At 37.2% G+C, this 22303-nt stretch overlaps 3 protein-coding genes across 7 annotated transcripts in view; 1 reads left to right on the forward strand and 2 right to left on the reverse strand.

Annotated features, from left to right (window-relative positions):
- Positions 1–22303, forward strand: part of LOC126756393 (inositol-pentakisphosphate 2-kinase) — a 214613-nt gene that overhangs the window by 107497 nt on the left and 84813 nt on the right. The window lies entirely within an intron of this gene.
- LOC126756402 (uncharacterized) lies at positions 11068–11661 on the reverse strand (the record flags this gene model as incomplete). The annotated part of the gene is made up of 1 exon (XM_050469452.1): positions 11068–11661. A coding segment is annotated over one exon (594 nt), but the record flags the coding sequence as incomplete, so codon positions are not given.
- On the reverse strand, positions 12409–12967 carry LOC126756401 (uncharacterized). The gene has a single exon (XM_050469451.1). It carries the CDS (start codon positions 12958–12960, stop codon positions 12409–12411), a length of 552 nt encoding a protein of 183 aa, XP_050325408.1. The 5' UTR covers positions 12961–12967.

The raw sequence follows: 22303 nt of genomic DNA on the forward strand, positions 1-22303 counted from the left end.
CTCACACATACATATATATTTACATGAGTTTTATTTACAAGACGTTCGTAATTTAAGAACACGAAGCTCGAAATTGCCAACAATTTGAGTATGGAAAAATATACTAAATCCAGCACGCTTGTTTACAATGACACAACGCTGAGGTCATTCAACTAATAAAGTCGCGTTTCACCCTGTGATCAGCGTAATAACAGTTTTCCATTATGAATATTACTGTGTGACAGTTTTAATATTTTAAATTGTGCTTTTAGCATTGCAAATAAGTGATGATTTATGATTTAAAAAATGAGCAAACGTAAACGAAAATATCTGTCTACATTCATAGTTGTACAGGATGAGTCAGAATATAAACACAGAACAATTCTGGCATTAATATTTGTTAAAAATTGGAGCTGGGAAGATATTTTAAAGACGATGAACATTCCTATCACTGTATATTGGTAGACAGCAAACTCTTTCAAAGCTCTTGCGTTCTCTCTCGCTATAAATGAAACTATTCGGTATCTGGTACAACAATTTCCTGGTCGTTTCATGATCAAAAGTGGCGACATTTCCACGCCATCCAAAGTTATAATAGCTCTAAATAAAGCTCTGATTAACATAAAGGAGAAATGTTGTATTCAAAAATAGTCTACATAAATATTAAGAAGTCAAAATAAATCAATTATAAAAGACTAAGACTTTTTTTTTCAAAACTATGCAATATTTTCCGACATAAAATATGTCTCATCCCACACCTTTATATACCATCTAGTGAAAGCTGACCCGCACTGGTCTATTAAAACTGCGGCGCCTACCGAATCATTACAAAATTATTTCCTAGACACTTAGGTGCAACCTTTTCTACATATATTCGTGTGAAGTTTGGTCTTCATATGTCAATTAATGTGTATGTGGCAGCTATTTGATTAAAATCCGAAAAGTTTGTCGGCCATTTTTCATAGAAATAATAAAGAGTTTGAAACTTCGTGTTTCAAAAGGAAATCGACTAGAGAAACGTTGAAAATGTTGCATAAGTGTTTTTGGAAGTCCACTTTATGACAAGTACGAGTATTTAAGTGGCACAGAGTATACAGTGAAGGTCGTGGGATTATAGAACACGTATCTTATCCTAGTTGTCTCTCCAACTCTCTTAATGACAATTACATCGAAAAAGTTAAAGAAACAGTTCATGAAAATCAACATTTTTTGGTCAATGTTTTGAGTATGCAATGTGTCAATTCTAAACTCGACGTTGAGTAGAGGTGTTCGGCATCGTAGCTTACTACCTGTCATTAATCTAAAACGTACCAGCTCTTGGATAGATAAAATCCGGTTCAATTCCGATTACGTAGAACCGGCTGTCGTGGAAATTGACATTTGTTCTGAATACTGTAGCAGATTAAACTCTTCTTTATCCCGAATTGACATACCAAATAGTTGTCCAGCATGCAAAAAATCCCTGCGCGAATCAAACCACCTCTTTGTATGCCCAGCTAACTCTAAAAATCTGACACCCCTCCCCTATGGTCCGACTGCGTCGAAACAGCACGTTTCCTGAACCTACCGTTGGATGACCTCGTTGACAACTCATCTGAAACTTACCACCCTAACGGGGATTAGATAATCGTTACAACAACAACAACTTGCAACTGTCCAGCAATCTAATGAATGGCGTTCCTAAAATGAGTCGAGACCGATAAAACCAAAATGAAGGCACTTTGGGTCATCCCAGCCGAGGTTACAAGTGTAACGTAAATTGGATCAAGTGTTGTCTGAAAGCCTATTTTGAAGTCCATAATAATGATTAATATTATAATACGTGAAAATGTGTTTTCGTTTCCAGTTGGGGTCAAATTTATTGGTATACAAGTGGTCCACATAATATAATATGTTCTTCTGACATAAGTACGAAAATATCAAGCATGACATGAGAACATTTGAATCGGAGGTAAGAAACATATATTTTTAGGAAGAAGTCAAACGAGTTTTTTAGATTTTTTAGTCAAAAATTAATTAAAAAAACTGACTTAGAAATGATCTGGAATAGTATTAATCTGTAAATGCTATTAGCGATCTTTTTAGGTAAAACTTCATATTGTTATCAAATCACAAAACCATCGATATCTTTGTCGATTTGATAATCATCGCCATTGTCAATGCTTTTCTCCACATTCTTAGATTGAATTCTAACATACTCAACTGCGAAATATTGCCATATGGTAAGCACACACATCAATGAATGCGATAAAAACAATATTTCTTTCAAAAAAAAAAATGCATTTTTCCGTAATTTATAGCAATTATATATGTTATGTAAGATATGTATGTATATATAGTAAATATGGTATGCATTTCACTTAATTTCAAAGCATTCCGCCAATCGTAGTCGCCTACTGTGAGTCAGCCAAAAAAGTGCACAGGAAGTGTTGCTGATTGGATTTATTGCCGCGTTTTAATTTATTTGCAATTCAGCAATTTATGTAATACATACGTGCATATACACAAAGCTTTACAGACATAAGCAGAATGCACTCATAAAAACGTATTTGCCAACGAGGCTCACAGATATTTATTTGTTAGTAAATATTTATGCAACTGAACTTGACACCTTTTTTATGGGCCGGTTTTTACCATATGTAGCGTTATCAATTTAACTTTGCGGAGAATGCAAAAAAATCAATTAAATTCGCGTTCAGCAATTTTCAGCACTAACGAATACGGCACCTAAACCATTTCACTTCCAATTTAGAGCTACCAATTTTGGAGTTGCCGTCAATTGCTTGAACGCTTTTGCCCAAATAAAGCTGTGTAGCTTCAAAAGCTGCCCACAGCCACTGTCAGGTGCTTAGAGGCGCTGGTAAACATTTAATTTTGTTTTTATTTTCTTCTTCCTACTTTTACTCTGCACTTGTTCGTCGATAAAATAGACATGAGAAATGTCGGGAAGTAATGAGAAAATAAATTCATGAGGTAAGGCCAGAGACATCAATATTAAAACTCTATATACATGCAAGTATATATGAGAATATAGTACCACTAATTCTTACTTTAGTCAGAGTTCGACTAGTTAGAAGTGTCCAGTATTTCTAAATTTTCTTCAATATGACTTTTCCAATACATATTTCCACCTCTATAAGGGGGGAAAATGGTTTCAAATTGACCACGGTGGCATTATATTCCTCTTATTCTTTTTCTATCCAATGCAATACAGTTGTATCTACTATTTCAAAAAAAAACTTATATTCAAGATTCCAAAAATTTAAAGAATCGCATTAGTCAAAAGTTTCTCGCGACACACCTAATCGAAATACTCTTCCTGACAGTCTACAATCAGATAAATATTTATCCACAGTCTAAGCGAAACTTTTATTTTCCAAGTGATAATTGCCTTTGTAGGCTTGACAATCTTGACTCAGATCTCAAATGTCCGCTCTAAAAGCAACAAATAAATCACTTTTATTTTACTTTAGTTTATTTCTCGTTTGTTTATCTTCGATATAATATTCATAAGCATTCTTAAAGCCACACGGGATTTATACTGCTTTTCTAGTAGGCTTGCGGATGGAGGAATAGAGAGCATGCAAGAGAGGTAGTGTTTATTTCGTTTCGCTTTTTTTTGTGGCATCATAATTCATTATTCATCAGCGGTAGCGGCGAGCGATTACGCGTCATAGCTGATATATGTATGTATTTAACTGACACACCGCAAAAGAAATGAGAAAATCCATGAAAAGAGATAAAATGTTATGCTTGGTAGGAAAAGAACGAGGTGATGCGCACGAAATGAAAGTAAGAGTAAAATTTATACAGATAAGAAGAAGGAGAATAGGAAATAGCAATATAAGTAATTATATTGAGCAGTATGTAGTTATATTAAGGCGAGCCAAAAACTAAAAAATAGATTTCATGGGATGGAATGAATCTACGTACTGTATATACTATGTAAGGGGAAAAACAGCTCTGCAAGGAAAATTTTTTAGCTTTAAAGTCTAGCTTATCAAAACTTGCAATGTACGAATTTTTGAACTGAAAAAATCTCACTCTATTTTTTATCTCGGTATCTTTTTTAGATAGTTTTAATGTCTTAAAAAATCTGCGTAGTAAATAATTTTATGCTAAATTATAACATTTCTCATAAAATTAGATTCTTTTACGAGTTTTTTTATATATGAACCGAGACCTTTCAAGAATAAATTTTATTTCACAGGGATATTTTTTTTCTTTATATAAGCTCATTATAATGATGAATACGATAGGTAAATTTTTGACTCACCCTAATATACAAATTGAAGATATGTATATGTCTTATATTGCATAAGTATTCGCTACTGTGTATGAATCACATTTCTTGCCAATAATCTGAGGTTGAAAGTCATCTGAGGTCTAGTAATATGCTGAGATCCAAATTTTCAGAATCACAAAGCGTATTGACTTCACAAAGTGCTAGAGGTCCCTACCCATTAAAACTGATACATACATACACAGTTATGGAAGGTAGGTTAAGGATAATATTTTGATCGAAAGTACTAAAACGGCGCTAACAAAACAAAAAAATATACATATTGGGTAGTCGAAAAAGTCTTTTCGTATTTCTAATCAAACTTCAACATATTTGTTTTTATATATAATGAACTTTAAAGAACCAAATATATACCATTTTGGTCGACCACCTTCCTCCAGAGACATTAAATCTCAAGAGAATTATTCCCTCAGTGTAAAACTTTTCTGGTTTCTTGGCGAAGAACTGCGACAAGTAATTTTCACAGGCTTCTCTTGAAGCCAACTTTACTCCATTAAAGGAGTTCTGCATTGACCGAAACAAATTGTGTCGTTCGACCAGGCTGGAGTGGTTCATAGAGGATGATTCTTTTCCGGCGTAAGTCCCGGCTTTGCGACCATTTTTTAAATCTTTTTCACACATTATTGTCGTATTTAATCCACTTTTCATCTCCTGTTCTATTTCTATCGAATCACTTCTTAATAATTAACTAAACTCATTATGTTGGGCCAGCCATCGATTAAAATTTAATTCAAACTATTGCACAATAAAAAATTTAAAAATTTATTTTGTGCTTCAACAGTCACTTGAAAAAATCGAACTCGACTAAAAGTTAACAGATATGCACTTGTGTAATGTATCACTTTTGCATTCGAAATTTTTGAATAAGTTTCATGTTGCACGATATTGAATATCTCACTGCTCAAAATCGTTTATGGTTGTCAACAAGTTCTTTGTGAAATTGCAAAGGAAACCGCCAAGCAAGTCGCAGCATTATCATTCGATATTTGCTTGCAATCACTGGTGAATGGCTAAAATTCGACAGAAACAATAACAACTAAAAAGGAATTACGCAGCACACATATAGTTTACATGCATCTGTTGCAAATAGAAGACCTAGCAGAGCGGCCCACCACAGACGACTTTGAGTTGTTGTTCGCCTTTTATTATTTCTAACGGCAACAAGTCCGCTCGCGCACCTACCGAACGAAGCCAACGCAGTGAAATCCAGTGAGTAGCCGTCAAACGCCAATCACCTCTAAAATGGAAACAAAAACACGAAAATAGCAAAGCGCAGACAAAGATAGCCGACAATGTGGCAAAAATGACAGACAGCTTCCACCCGCGCAGTTCACTTTTATTTTTCGCCCATTTTTTCGCTTGTGTTACACAAAACGCGCCAATGTCCGAAGTGCGAAGATGCTTTCTGTGCAGTCGCCACAGCAAGGGCGAGTCGTGGCTGACTAACAGTGAGGCGCAAAAAGGCCAAGCGCGTCAAATTAAATAAAAAATTCCTGAGTGCTGTTGCTGTCGAGAAGTGGCCACCGACACTTGTGCGAGTTAAGCTGGCGCTTTGGCAGCATCACTCAAAGTTAACAAATTGGGCTTGAATGCTGGTGATTAGGCTGACTCGCAACGGTCAGTGGCTTTAAGAAAATGCAATTCATTTGGTGTTGCTCTTGATTCACCGACTCTGGTGCTCCGAAGCGTTTAGACGGAAATAAAAAAGTCACATTTTAAATGCCAAAATCGAGGGGAATTTCTTAAAAAGGGTTTTTACTTTATCCATGAATTCACTAATTTCTAGCCCCTTTTTCGCGGAATGTTTATGAGTTAACTGTTTTAAATTTAATACATTTGAAATTATCATAAAATGTGGTGGTTGCTCTTCTCAGAAAACCCATCCATTCTTTTTTATACTTTTTCTAATCCGTATATGTATATAAAACTATCGTGTCACGTTGTTTGTCCGCGATGGTCTCCTAATCCAGTAAATCGATTTTAGTAAAATTGAATACACTATGACCAGTTCGAACAAATTTAGAAGACAGAATAGTAAAAACCATTCGTAAATAAAAAAATACAGTGAAAGCTCTATTAAGCGGACAACTCTATTCACTGGACAGAAAAGCTATAAACAAGACATTAAAAAAGCAGCCTTAAATTCGTTATTTTTTCCAATGAAATTTATTTGTAAGAACATTTTCTAAATTAAACCTCAAGTGCAATCCCTTGGATTCCTATACCAGCAAAAACACAGCAACGCGTGGCCAGATCCACTAGCAGATTTATGGAATATAAGTTCAAAGATAAGTTTAAGAAAGTCACAGGAGATTTAAATAGAGTTTTTTTGGTATATACTATATATATGTACATATTCTTGACTTTTCATACGTCTTCGCTAAAATATGAAGTCCTTACTTGAATAAGTAAAAAAAAAGAAAAAAAAATACTTAATTTTATAATCCATAGAGCCACTCCTTTGGTCCCCGTTCGTAATGGATAATGTGGTACATTCAACTCTAGACAATTGCTCCCTGACGATTGGACGAAAAAATACTGCATTAGGGCAGCTAGGGGTAGACATATTGGCCAACTGTCTGTTTTTTAATTTCGTGCCTTGTGTCTAAGTAGATACGATTAAGATAGAATACTTCCAGTAAACCGTCCACAGTACACAAGTAATTTTCTAAAACTCTCTCTTCCATCGCAGCGCAATTTGCTACGGAATAAAATGAGCACTTCAAGTGCTTTACCTTTTTTTCTAAGAGAGAACCCAACAGCCTGCTAATTGCTGGCATTTTTCTCCATTTTCCACTTGCACGCTTTTGCACGAATTTACGCTTTGCTGAATGCTTTAAGTTTAAGGCTTTTGTGGATTCTCAGTTCTCAGCATTGCTCATTGTTATGGCCAAGGCTGTATGCTAACTTAGTTGGTTAAATAACCGAGACGCAGTCATGGAAGTTCACATGTGCGAAAATGTCAGAACAAGTCGACGTACGAGTATATGTTATTCATAGATATAAAGCATGTGTATATAATTATTTTTTTTTACGCTATATACATATGTATATTTATGTAAATATGGTTGAAGACAGGTCAAGAATGTAAAAATTCTCTTGAAGGAGCTTCAATGTTTCCTGAAAACACAGGGAATGTGTTGTTTACTGGGAGCGAAGCACACGATGTGGTAAGTATGTCAGTAAGAGAATACCTCAAAGCCCATGCGCGTTACCTTAGAAGTCTATAATTATAATTTCTTTTTTTTATTTTGAGAAAATCTGAATAATTCCTTGAAATTGCAAATGTTTTCTTGAAAAGATACGACTACTGTTGTTTTTGAAGCGACATAAAATTGCTTCCACATTACCTTGAATAGTGCTTCGACTTCAGCGGCGGATAAGGTTTACTTCTGCTCCAGTTATGTAAGCTCGCGCCGAGCGTAAATGCTTTAGATATCCACCCTGTGGGCGTCCTAAGTCTGACTTTTAACAGGCGCTCACATAATTCACCACAAATTTACATTTTTCTGGTATTGGCTGATTTCTAACGAATGATCCAAGCAGATGCTTCGCTCTATAGGGCCTGGAACAGTTTTAAAAAGATCCGACGTTTTCGAACCAAATTTTATTCAACGATGAGGTCCATTTCTAGCTCAGAGGGCGTGTAAACAAGCAAAATTGGCGCATTTCCGACGAAGAGTAACTTGAAAAGATTCAAGAGCTGATATTTCGTCCGGAAAATACAACGCGTTGGTGTGGTTTTTGGGACGGTGGAATCATCGGTTCATATTTCTGACGCCGGTGAGATCGTAACCGTCAATGGCGACTTTTATCGAGCCATGATAACCAGCTATTATATTTATATCTGAAGCTAATTAACTCGGTGGCATTTGATTTCAATAAGACGACGGCACTTCCCACACAGCGCATGAATCAATGGATTTATTGAGAGATCACTTCGGTGAGCAGATAATTTCTCGGTCTTTTCCTGTGGGGATATGTAAAGTTTTCTTCCCGCTTCGATTCAGACCTTGGAGCAAAAGATCACGGTTGTCATTCGCCAGTTACTAGTCGAAATTCTCGAATGAGTCATCGAAAATTGAACGCAATAGATGGACCATTTGAGTCGTATTCGCGATCAATATTTAAAATAGATAATTTAAAAAAATTAAGGCCAAAGAATATTCTTTCGAATGATAATAAACATTCCCCATTAAATTTGAAGTTTCTGTGTCAAAACCAGCTGTCAAAGTGAACACAGGCATTTGAAATCTATGTTGAACATACTCTGAATCAATTGTGAAGAGATTCTCCAAAGATGGTTATTGCCTGATGTTGTTTACCTTCTGAAAGCTTTGGCTGCATGCCAAAGGTTTTTTTTTGTTAATTTTTAACACTGAATATGGAGCCAACTTTGTCGTGAGTGATTAGCTCTAGAGACAAATGACAAATGTCATGTGACTAATTTTCATTAGACTCCTACTAGGTCTAGTCTGGTAAGACGGAGCTTGTATTTATAAACTTTCAAGCTCTTATACTGAAAAAGTAGCCGAAAAATGTTGTTCATAAGTCGCAGTGCCGGCGAACATTAACCCAATATTTCATTCAAGCATTTAATGCCATCGTATTTTCGAACTTGTAAGGCCAAAATATTGAACATTTTATTTACTTTTCTATGTTTTTATTTAAGCGAAAGTTCTGCACATCCAAAAAGCAGCGCTCCAATAATTTCCTGGCATTGCCTAGAATTATGTTGCCTCTTCCTGCTTTTCTAAGAAGAAAACTTAACACGTGGCTTACTATATTTTAAAGAGGCATTAGCAGGCTGCAGTAATGTCAAAGTGAAACTATATGTATGCATATACAAAACTATATACTATGTACATATATATTCGAATACAATAAGAATACGTTTGTAAATGCCTCCAAGTGCAGCCCGTATGCCTGCAACTTTCGGCGAGTCAGCTGTATTTACCCCGCTTCATAGCGCTGCCTTGTAAGACGCCAGGAGTAAATGTGGCACATACATACACACAAGCATATGCACATGCATTTGCAGCAAGAAAGCAAGAAAACTAACATACCAGCAGCAGAAGTCAAAGAAGTTCGTTGTAGCATTTTAAGACTTCTGCATAAGTATTCTTACAATTTCAGCGCGCTGGCACGGCTTTCACAGTTGATTGCAGCGCATTCCTGGGTTGCATTGTGACAAGACTAACGGCAGTTAGTCGGGCGCATGTGCTGTCTGGCATATTGTTGCGCGTTGAGGCCAACCACCCCATAATTTCGTTTAATTTATGGCGCGAAGAAGTAAATGTCGACACAACTCGAGGAGCTGCCTTAAGGGATGTACATTTACTATTACATTATTACGATAAAATATTTGTGTTTGAGTGAGAATGTACGAACATTATGGTATATAAATGCATTTGAGCCCGCGGCGGTTAGAAAACTTCACTTCACCGTGTTGCTGCCGTAATGCCAAGTCACACATATGAATAACTGTATATATACATATGTATATGTAGTATATTACAAGCAAGAGTGTGTGCGTGTATACGTTTAAATGTGTGTGTAATTGCTTTCTACCTGGCGGACAACTTAAAAAGCTACATTTAATTTCATTCTCATAATTTTTGCCAAAGCTTGCGAAGTGAACGGAACGCTTTCTATGGCTACATCGTCATACCTTCATACAAGTATACAGCGTGTATAGGCAAACCAGCTTTGGTTAATGCAATATTATTGGGAGTACTACTGAATGTTTTTATGGTAACCCATCTTGACCAACAAAACCACAATAACTTCTCGAGCATTCAGAGATCGTTTATGGTCAACATAATGGATCTACTGAACGTACTATTCACAACAGCATCAGCCAACTTGAGACCCCGCATTCATTACTAAATAATATTCGACCGAATATACCACGTCCAGCATGCAGTGAAGAAAATATAGCAGCCTTAGATGAGCGTGTACATGAAGGCCGGGGGAAGTCGATTCGGCGCCGTACGCAGCAACTCGGACTGATGTATGAAACGACTTGGCGCGTTTTACGTCTAGATCTTAAATTAGCGTACAAAATACAGCTTATGCCAGAACGGAAATCGCTAGACCTTTCCAAGCGACATCGCTCCGTTTTATGAGCTTTTGAAAACTTCCAAGAAGATCCGACGTTTTCGAACCAAATTTTGTTCAGCAAGGAGGTCCATTTCTGGATCAATGGCTATGAAAACAAGTAAAATGGCCGCATTTGAGACAAAGAGCAACCCGAGGAGATTCAAAAACTGCTGTTTTATCCAGAAAAAACAACAGTTTTGTGTGGCTTGTGGGCCGGTGGAATCATCGGACCATATTTCTTCAAAAATTATGCCGCAACCGTCAATGGCGACCTTTATCTCGACATGGTAACCGACTATTTGATGTCTGAAAGGGAAGCACGTGATCTCGGCGGCATTTGGTTTCAACAATATGGCGCTACTTTCCACAAATCTTATCCATCAATAGATTTATTGGGAGAATATTTTGGTGAACAGATAATTTCACGGTTGATTGGCCACCAAGATCGTATATCACACCGTTAGACTTTGGAGCAAAACATCACATGTGTCATTCGCCAGTTACCGATTAAAATGCTCGAACGAGTCATAGAAAATCGCATTAAAAGAATGAACCATCTGAGACATAGCCATGATCAATATTTGAAAGAACGTTCTTTCGAATAATAATACACAAACCTCATTTCCGTGCATAAATTATTTTTAAATTTTTTTACAATTAATCATACCGCTTCTTAATTTTATTCATAAATGATTTCTGTTCATTTGAATTAAGCTCATAAACAAAGCTACTAGCATAAAAACAACAGCGAAGGCGCTATCGGCATTCAAACGAACTTGTGCCGAAACCAGCGGTGGCATGTAGCTATAATGCAGTACCGTATATAAACAATGGCATTTCAGTTTTGCCAAAGTATCAGCTTGGTCGAAACACAGATTCAGTAAATCAGACATATATTCCAGGCCGAAATTGAAGCAATAAAACATCTTTGGTTTCATTTTGATCTCCTTGCTTCTCGCTAATGTAATCGTCATATTTTTATTGATTGCGATCCAAGTGCTATTCTGTATTTCCGAATCGAAGAAGGTGATCAGGGAAGCTTCGCCTTGCTTTGCCAAGGTCATAATCTTATAAGGTGTACCGACTGTGGTCAACTGATCTTTATATTTGATTTTTATTTCTTTTGTTATAACGCCATTGCACAGATGTATCCAAGTTGAGTTCAGGAGCGGCTCACAGCTTTCCCTCAGCTTTGCTGCATCTGTCACAGTGCACAGACTGCAGATAAAAAGCACAAAATTTGCGAAACTACTAATCATTTGACCGTTGAGTCTTCTTTTCACAGCAAAAAAATAAAGGAAAAAAATAAAGTTTCACAACGAAAAAAATATACAAATGAATATTTCGTATTCGAGTTCGATCTTTCGATATGGAAATTCAATGATTTGCATGAATGATTTGAAACAAACAAATATGGCTAGGGGAAACCGGATTTATAGAAAGGGTTATTTGTTAATAGAGAACAAGCTATTTATTTAAATGCTGATCGAAATCATAAACTGACTGACTGAGTTATGTACCATATGTTCCCTTATGTCCTTCCAACAACTCTCCGGTTTTTCTACCATTTCTAGTTTTCATGTTGCTGGAACCTAAGGTGTCTGCATTCGCTGTATATCTGGGTATTAAGCTTATGTTCGAAGGTCCTAAAACCTAAATTACAGTTTTGTATCTCAAATAAGACATGAGTAACCTGTTTGCTTCAAGGTGCTGAAGAAGAGAAACTAAAATAGTTCCTGAGTGGGGAGTTTAAAAATTAAGACAAAAATGTTAAGATCAAAGTCGACGGGTTTAATGTCTTATCTTTTAAAGAAACCAAAAACAAAATCATACCAAAAACTGGCGTATAAAGACACTAAACGGGCTGAATAGTACCGTGTTCTCCCAAAACGTTGCATCAACATTTCAACACTCTGAATAGCAACCACCCTGAATATTTACCGAACGTCCGTGCAATATGACATGTTCATATAATATTTTAATGCAGATCATTAGTTTATATATACACATGTAATCATGTCTTTTTACATTATCCACACCAGAATAGCGGTGATTGACCAAAATACCCACTTCATTCCTATATCTAAGCCAGCTTGACCTGCTTCAATCGGTGGTTTGTATGCATAATGAAGTGCTGTAAATCGAATTGGGGGTGCTTGTCGTGTCTTCGAATCAGCCGGATCGTAGCATATTCGCGTCAATTCATCTGCATAAAAGAGATAAAATTCAAAACAGTGAATCATAGATCTCTTTATCGTATAGTTCCCCTTATTTTCGCACATGGCCACCGAATTACTGTCGACACGAAGCGAGCTACAATTTCGTAGATACGAATCATAGAAAGTCACCAGAAAGCCCACGTCTGCATTTTCGGAGATCATTATTTTGAAGGGTGTGCCAATGTTTGTCAATTGATCTTTGTATTTAAGTTTCATCTCGTTCGTTATAGTTCCGTGGCACACATCAACCCATTTTACGGTTGTCATAAGCAAACAGGTACGATCGATCGTTTCACTCGCGCCCAAAGTCAGCACATTTAAGAATATTATAATGCTAAACGTAATTGTGTTTACCATTTCTTTCTAAAACACATTTTGCTGCCTTTTACGATATCGAAAACAAATTTCCAAATGAAAAGCAATGACAAACTGATTTGCTGGGGTTACGTGGTTTCGTAAAGTTTTCGGCTAATTAACCGGTTTTCGGTTTTTGTCCTTGGTTCTGATTGGAAACGAAGATGGTTGGCAACATGATGAAAACGCTAGGTAAGTACAAGCTGTTGACCTAATTTTCTGCTACTGGAAGGGTTGGGGCGTACATGAATACTTAGTTGTGATACTAGGTGGAAGCTTGAGATTTTGTAGAATTCAAGAATGCAAGAGATCACCTCGTGTAGCCTCGATGCCGAGTTGCTGTTGTAGTCGGTTGCCGATGTATGACATACTTCACAAATTGACTTTACACTGTACCATGTACTCGTATGTGACGAGTAGCTGACCGAACGTGTAACACCTTCTGAAAGAGTGATTGTTTCAAAATCTACTAGAATAGTCTTATCATATGCTGAATGGATAATGATTTTAGATAAAAAATATGGAATCCAAAAACACAAATACAACAATTGCAGTATGGGTCGCTGTTGTCGGTAAAGCAGCCTAAGCTAGGTTTGGTAAAGTGGTTGTCTTGCGATGCACCTAGGCCTTTAGGATACCACCGGGACTGCTGGAGCTCTTATTACAGCAGCCTAAGTCAAATACAAAACGTAAAACATTCCATTTTTTCTATTGGCGGGGGTTTCTCGTTAGGTATTGCCAAAAGTTCTGAAAAACTTAAGGAAAATTCTTCAGACACCCAAAGTAGGTTTGGCGTCAAGAAACCCATCATTAATTGGAAAAAATTTAATGCTGAAGAGTACTATTTTCTAGGCAGAGTTCTATGTATATTTTTCGGTAGCATGCTTACTTCAAAGTGACAATTGTTGGCTATTGATTAGCACTAACCAGTAAATTTTTGGATAGATAAGTGCCACAATTGTTTAAAACCTATTATTCTTCAAAAAACATGACAGAAAGTTAGCGTTTTCCCTTCTATAAAGAGAATCGCTAGCTCTGATAGTTTGCGGTAAAAATACTGGCTCCTTTAAATAGTCTGTCGCGACAGACACAAGACAAGGTGGACAAACAAAAGCTTGATTGTTCCGCTTGTATGTACACATATCAATATGTGTGGAACAATCCAGACCGGCACATAAACGTGGAGTAAAATATTTGCCAGACGTAGCATGTGTTGTCAGTGGCATGCCACAATGTGCTGCTCACATTTTCTGGTCGTGCAGATAGCAAAGGAAAACGCACATCTGCCGAGCGTCCACATACACTTGCACTGCACGGTTGAGTCTGAACATGCCAAAGCGCCCATTTGTGATCTAGGTGTGGTTGGGTACCGGCTGTTATGCGCTCTGTTCATTGCCTGCTTACAAATGCCACACGCATATATCGTGAAAAAGCCTTATGAATGAGTACGTGCACATGTGTGTGTGTGTGTGCGTTTATGTGCCAACAGAGCAATGCTTTGGCCGACATTCCTTTACTGCGTTCGCTTGCCAGCGTTTTGCTTCTGTTTTGCTTTTTCACTTCATATCTTAACGCTGCTTCGTAAGTTTATGCGCTTTCGCTTTGCTTGCTTGCTTTTTGGCGCGCGTTTTTATAAAATGTTACTCTAGCGGTTTTGTTCGCTAACTTACACACACACAGCCACACATAGCAGCGGCAGCAAAGACATTGAAAATGGCGCAAGTAATGCGTGTAAAATAGTAAATTATGACGTTGAGCAAGCTTAACATGTAAGCATACTTTTGTGGGCCATGCGAAAGCCACATGTGTAAACAAGTAAGCCAACCAGCAAGTGTGTGTGTGTACATGTATACATGTGTATATGTAGGTAAGTAGATGTTTTTATCTACCAAACATAGTCGTTGTTGCGCTTTAAAGTGGGACATACCCAGCTGGCTGCCAACTAAACTTTAGAACCACTATTTTGCCACTCGTGAGTAGTTAGCGCAAAGCAAGGTCTATCACTGGGTAATAGAGGGTGTTATATTATAATATATTCATACTCAATTTGGGAAACGTCAAAACTAAACTTAAATTTTTTATTAAGCATTGAGGTTAGGAAAATTGTCTTACTTAGCAAATACTTCGATATTAACAAGTACTGAATCCAATCAAATACTTCAAGCTAACACTGGGTAGCCGCACAATTCCGCAAGTTTATAGTAAAGTCGCTAATTTGCAACTGCAATAACTTGTACTTTGCTTAACTTTCACGCAACCCCAGCAGCACGGCGCAGCGTTGCGCTCTAACCTCCCGAAAACTTAGAGTTCCTCACCCGATTGCCAGACTTACTTATGCTCATATTTGCGCAGCATAAACAAATGGGCAAAACAGCTTTGCTTGTTAGTTTGCAAATAAGCATGAAATGCCATTATTATGGTGAAATATGTAGTACCAAGTGCTGTGGTTATAGCGCCTAAATGCATGCTATGCGCTCGCAATAAAACGCAAAATTCATAACTTAAAATGTAAATTCTATCAAATGTGCTATGGAACTGCATCCGATTTGAGCAACCGACAACGCGGACTCCACCTCGCACATCCACACAAATATACATATGTGAGTGTGTTTATAGAGTGCTGTGTCCGCGAACGTGAATAAGCTCAAAACGAATGCACAAATCCAGCAGAAATGCAATTTCGGTGCGCTCATATGTTAAATTAGTGTAAGCGCTTTAACGGAGATACGGATGTGAAAAATGGCACCGACACGCATTATCCCTTGGCAGTGAAGTGGCAGGAATTTCTCAGCGAGGAGCGTATTAGAAGTTGATCGTAATTTTCGACCGAGGACGCATAACTGCGTACTCTCTTTCACTCATTTCGTGTCTGGCTTCAAAATGACGCTATTGAAGATCTGATGTGATCACGTGTTCTGTGCTGAATTCAGTCCAAATTTAAACATGATTTCTTCCATCGAAAACACATTATGGAAAGCTTAAGTTTTTAGTAAGCTCTCGAAACATTTCCGAAGCGAATGGTAACAGGAGACGAAAAGTGGATCAAATGCGACAATAATGTGCGTGGTGAAGCTCAACAAATGGTTGCAAAACCAAGATTGAAGCCTCGAAAAGTTATGCTGAGTGTTTGCTGGAATTGGAAAGGAATCATCCACCTTGAGCTGCTCCAGCCTGGTCGAGTGATTGATTATACATTTAACTGTCAACAACTGATGAGGTTGAAGTAAGCAATCGAAAAAAAGGCCATAACTGATCAACAGAAAGGGCTTCGTCTTTCTTCAGGACAACGCTAGACCACACACATCTTTGATGACTCAACAAAAACTGGGAGAGCTTGGCTGCGAAGTTTTGATATATCCACCATATAACCCTGACCTTGCGCCAACGGACTACCATTTGTTTCGGTCAATGCAAAAACTCCTTAATGGAGTAAAATTGGCTTTAAGAGTAGACTGTTGCTGTTTTTCGCCGAGAAACCAGAAAAGTTTTACCCTGATGAAATAATGCCTCTAGCTCAAAAATGGCAAAGAGTGGTCTACCAAAATGTTACATACTTGGTTCAATATAGTTAATTATAAATGAACAAAACTAAATTGAATTCTGATTAGAAATGCGAAAAGACTTTTTCGACTACCCAATATTTTTTGAAATTCCGATTTTGCACTTATCATGCAATTATTCGAAAAATTATGGAAATAAAGTAACTTGAAGAGCTCGTAAGCTTTCCATAGTCTCTTAAAATATCCGTTATGGTGATTCGATGTAAATTCTCTGGCTTTCGAATCCACCTTTTGTGTGCCTAACGATCCGAAGTAGTGACTGGGCGATTTTGCAGAAAAAAACTCCCAAAAATCGAATAACAGTTGAGCCAATTTGTATATAGACCGAGGTCTAGTTATCCACCAGATGTTCTTATTTTATTCCACGACACTTTTGACCCCCTCAATAGCCCTGATATATGTCTGTTTGCCTTAGAACACATCCTGATTTTGTGGTTTGTGGAAATCCGCTTTCTCCTCATATTATTAACATAAACAACTGAAGCTTATGCTACCGCTAACTGCCATGTATACTATGTGACCACAGGTCCTAAACGCAAAAATGTGCTTACATATGTGTGTGTGTGTTGGTGCGCACTGTATGTCCTAGATTGTCCATGCAGTCGGACCCCTCAATGTATTTGCAACTGTGTGTGTCGCATGCACTGCAGTCCTGTCGGAGCGTTGCCTCACATTTCATTGCGCAGATTATCAACTTCCTCCTTTCGGCTCTGCACTCAGTTTGTGCAAATTAATGTGTGGAAAATGTAAGTAAATTCATTAGAAATTTTGCTAAAATGTGAAATTATCCCCAGCATTTATTTCGCAATGAAAATTGTACAAACGATTATAATTTCCCTGGCTGTCGTAATATGTGGGGAAGTCATGTATGCTTACTCACACACATACACACACGCTTCCACAGCACAAGCGCTTTGCAGCCATAGAAATGCTAAGTTTATTTGCTACCATGTGACATCATGTTGGTTGGCAAAAGTTGCATTTACCTAACGAAAATACATTAAAGTTCGTGCGACTTTGTTGACGTGGAAAGGTCTGCTAACTGAATTAGTGTGTTAGGCCATTTTTGTGGCGAGGCAGGGTATGAAAAAGACTACCATTGGATCTGCAATTTAAAATTTAAAAAGCTGGCAGTAAGAATGACAAATGAGCCGTTTGAAAATGCCTGGTGAAGATAAATAGTTTAAGGCGTAGAATGAGAAAGGGTGGCACTATCATTCGAAGCGCTCTCTCTCCGGCCTTGTACTATCTATATACAAGTATATTCGTTGAAGTATTTGTTTTAGTAAGAAACTAAGCTCAGTATTCTTACTACAAACAGTGTTCCACTCATTGAATAATATATGATAGATTCGAGTGAGAATAAACAAGCGCTATTGCTCTGGTTTGTATGTTCATGATTTGCATAAGAAAAACAAATAATAATGAAAGCCCCTTATTCCCTTTACAATAGAACTACTACTGCTTTTAGGGAGAAGGAAGCAAGATATTTCCAAATTATATACCCTATAGAGGCAGACACTATTGCATATATAAACGATCAGATTGACGAGCCTTAGCAATGCTCATCTATATCTCCTACATACATCAGTTTATGAGAAATCGATCTTAATTTTCGCACATGCCAATTTTATTCATCTTAATATACAAGGCAATAAAACTGCTAATTTGTCGGTTTGTTAAGTTTTTTTTCTGTTATAGAACACTATAAGATATCGCCCGTGATCAAAAAAATGGATTAAATTAACATATTGTTCCTAAAAACATTGATTCTGGGGTTTACAGTCATCTAAGAACTTTATACCCATCTCAAAAAAAAGTCAACATTAAAAAAGTTAGAGACCGAAGAAAAATGAAGGGCCAATGAAAAACTTCTGTCCATGATTGTAACTCAAAAAAAGTCATGAACGATTTTATATCTTTATCACAGATAAAGTGATAATCGAGATTTCATTATCATTTATTACATATTTTTCAAATACATCAGTATTTTATTCCGCTATCATCATTGGTTCCCAATGTATATACTCGTATTATTCAGAGAAGGCATCAGATGGAAATCAAAATAGCGTTATATTGGAAGAAGGCGTGGTTGTGAACCGATTTCACCCATATTTCGTACATGTCATCAGGGTGTTAAGAAAATGTTATATACCGAATTTCATTGAAATCGGTCGCGTAGTTCCCGAGATATGGTTTTTGGTCCACAAGTGGGCGAAGCTACGCCCATTTTCAATTGTTAAAAAAAGCCTGGGTGCAGCTTCCTTCTGCAATTTCTTCCGTAAAATTTAGTGTTTCTGACGGTTTTTGTTAGTCGGTTGACGCACTTTTAGTGATTTTCAACATAACCTTTGTATGGGAGGTGAGCGTGGTATTTATCCGATTTCTTCCATTTTTGAACTGTATATGAAAATGCCTGAAGGAAACGACTATATAGAGTTTGGTTGACATAGCTAAAGTAGTTTCCGATATATGTACAAAAAACTTAGTAGGGTGGGGTCCACGCCCATTTTTCCAAAAAAATTACGCCCAAATATGCCCCTCCTAATGCGATCCTTTGTGCCAAATTTCACTTTAATATCTTTATTTATGGCTTAGTTATGACACTTTATAGGTTTTCGGTTTTCGCCATTTTGTGGGCGTGGCAGTGGGCCGATTTTGCCCATCTTCGATCTTAACCTTCTTATGGAGCCAAGAAATACGTGTGCTAAGTTTCATCATGCTATCTCAATTTTTAATCAAGTTACAGCTTGCACGGACGGACGGGCAGACAGACATCCGGATTTCAACTCTACTCGTCACCTTGATCACTTTGGTATATATAACCTTATGTCTGACTCTTTTAGTTTTAGGACTTACAAACAACCGTTATGTGAGCAAAACTATAATATTCTCCTTAGCAACTTTGTTGCGAGAGTATAAAAATTCACCTGTGAGGGATGTTATATCTTCGGTGCAACCGAAGCACAAACAAGCACACTTTTTTTATTTTTCGGAGTAACTGTCGTTCAGAGAACCGAGATATCCGATATGCCAGAACTTAAAATGAGAGTTCAAACTTTGAAAAAATGTCACAGAAGCTTTTATCAAGTTAGAAAAGCAATTGGAATTCAAATAAAGTGGAGATATCTTAAATTTTATCGTTTAATATATTAAGAACATGAAGTCTCACAGACTTTAAAGCCGATCTACTAATCGTTCAAACCTCGGATTCTCCAGCTTTAAGTTCAGCGCTGGCAAAACTCACAGACATATTATTGATCAATGGCGTGTCTACCTTCCCCTCTAAAATGTTATTGTCATGTGATATTTTAAGTTAGCTTTCCCACATTCACACAAATAAAAGTACTGTTAATATATTATTGAAAGCTGCAGAATGGCAACAAAAGCAAGCATTTTCATATTCAAGTGTTCATATACGAGTACATATGTACATATATATATATGTACATATATACATGTTGTAATGCAGATATGCTTATTTGTAATCAAATATTGTAATAAATTCTTCGATTCCCCCACAACAGGAGACCAATGTGAGCAAGATAAGAAAGTCGAGCTTATCTTTCCAGGTAACTGAACTTCCCGCTTTAGTTTTCAAGTGGCAATAATAACATTGCGTATTCAAACAACAACAATAAAAACAACAACAATAAAAACAACAACCAAGGAAATGGCATGAGAAAATATTTATAAACTTTTGTGCCACACAATATTTGATTTGTCGTTCCGTCGGTTGTATGGTGGTTGAGGGAAACAGAACGTAGTAGTATGAGAGCGTGTAAGAGTGTGTGGTGTGCACGTGCTCTTTTGTTCAGTTTTAGATATCAAACTGAAAAGTTTAGTTTACATTCGAATTCTATTGCGGTTGGGAACCAAAAACTTAGGTGTGGATTATTTGTACCGAAACTTGGTTGGTCAAATGAATGCAATTTTTGTAATAAAATATGTTTACAGTTAGAAAATGTGCCCTCTCCACAAGTTCCAGAAATAAATTTGGTGTGGAGAAATGAAAAATGAGAGTGGAATTTCTCAATCGATTTAAAGGGTGTGCTCATGCATTTACTTATTTACGGAAAGGTAAGGACTCTTGCTCAAAATTACGGGTAATTATTAATTTGGGTAATACAAAATGATTGAGTTACGTTAATTTGCATTTATGGGCGGGTCTATACTGGAAAGTGATATCATTTCAGAAACAACTTATAAAAATTCTCGTTATTCTGAAAACAGCGCAATAGTCGTTTTTCGTTTTCGCTGTTTGGCGCCAATTGGAGATTCCAAGCAAAGCCAGGTCCTTCTCCACCTATTATATCCAACTCTGTGGAGGTCTTTATTTCTGCTTCCTTTCAGAGCAGGAGTGATTGTCCAGACATGACCTAGCCAGCGTAGCCTTGTTTTTCAATTCTGAACTATGGTCAATGTCTCATATAGCTCATCGTTCCATCGATTGCGATGTCTTGCCCTCGTTCACTACCAAACCCATTTTCTTCGCTTCCTTATCCAGTCCATAGAAAGCAGACCTAACGTAAGCAGTTCTGCAGCTCGAATTATTTTCTCCAGCAGCAGGTTGAAGAAGTCGCACGATAGGGAGTCGCCTTGTATTAAACCCCGTTTGGTATCGAACGGCTTGGAGAAGTCCCGATCCCGGCGGAGCTTCTGGTATTGCTCAATGTCAGTTTACATAGCCGTATTAGTCTTGCGGGGATACCAAATTCAGATTCATAACGGCAGCTCCTTTTTATACTGCCAAAAGCAGCTTTAAAATCGACGAAGAGGTGGTGTGTATCGATTCTCGCAGACATTCTACGGTGTGTGGTGTGTATCGATTCTCTTTTCACGGGTCTTTTCCAAGATTTGGCGCATGGTGAATATCTGGTCAGTTGTTGATTTGCCAGGCCTACGTATAAAGCCACACTGATAAGGTCCAACCAGTTTATTGACGGCAGGCCTTAACCTTTCACACAATACGCTCGATTGAACCTTATATGTTGAGGAGACTTACTGACTGATAATGTTGTCAAATCCAGAAGAAGAGGTCCCATGTATGTAAGAGCAAGGCCTCCTTAAGCTGCTGTGAGAGTTTCTCCATATTTTATTCTTAGAAAAAGAGAAGAAGTTACATAAGCTTTGTACCCTGCACAACGGATTTATAAAATTTGGGAATATTTAAATCTTATTAAATCTTTGATTAAACGAACAAAATTGATTGAAAACCCCGTAAATTTCGACGAATGCTTCAGGCATTGCAGCTTTAATTGCAATATTAAAGAGTCATATTTGGATTTTAAAAATACATTAGAAAGGAGGCCAGGAGCCAATATATCTTTTTTTGAATATCATTGGTACACTGAAACTTACAAATAAACATTACAATGGTAGATACATATTTGTATCTCATTCGAGCAAATATGAAGCTAAATTTATTATTATTAGAATATGTGAAAACGCATTGGGCGCAACACTTACAAAACTCAGTAACTGTCAAATTTCAATTCACAAAACTGAGCAAACTCTTCCTTTTGACAGACCAAATATCGATAATCCCGAGTATGGTATTAAAACGGAAACTTGAAGACATCAACATTTCACGGGTAAATGTCAAAAGCGTCTATATAAAGCACTATACTGCGCTTACATGGGTTCGTGCATATAAACATTCACACACACACACACACATACACACAGATCTAAGTAAGGAGTTTACCCTTTGGCAGGAATGTCCATATGTGGCAAAACGGAGCATGTGGGCTCACAAAGAATTTTTATTAGCTACCCAAACATGG

Source organism: Bactrocera neohumeralis, chromosome 4 (assembly GCF_024586455.1).
Source record: "Bactrocera neohumeralis isolate Rockhampton chromosome 4, APGP_CSIRO_Bneo_wtdbg2-racon-allhic-juicebox.fasta_v2, whole genome shotgun sequence".
In the NCBI taxonomy this organism is placed as follows: Eukaryota; Metazoa; Arthropoda; class Insecta; order Diptera; family Tephritidae; genus Bactrocera; species Bactrocera neohumeralis.

What these genes read in the sequence shown, in the direction of transcription:
- LOC126756401 (XM_050469451.1), bottom strand. Translation starts at nt 12,960, where the DNA reads ATGGTAAACACAATTACGTTTAGCATTATAATATTCTTAAATGTGCTG.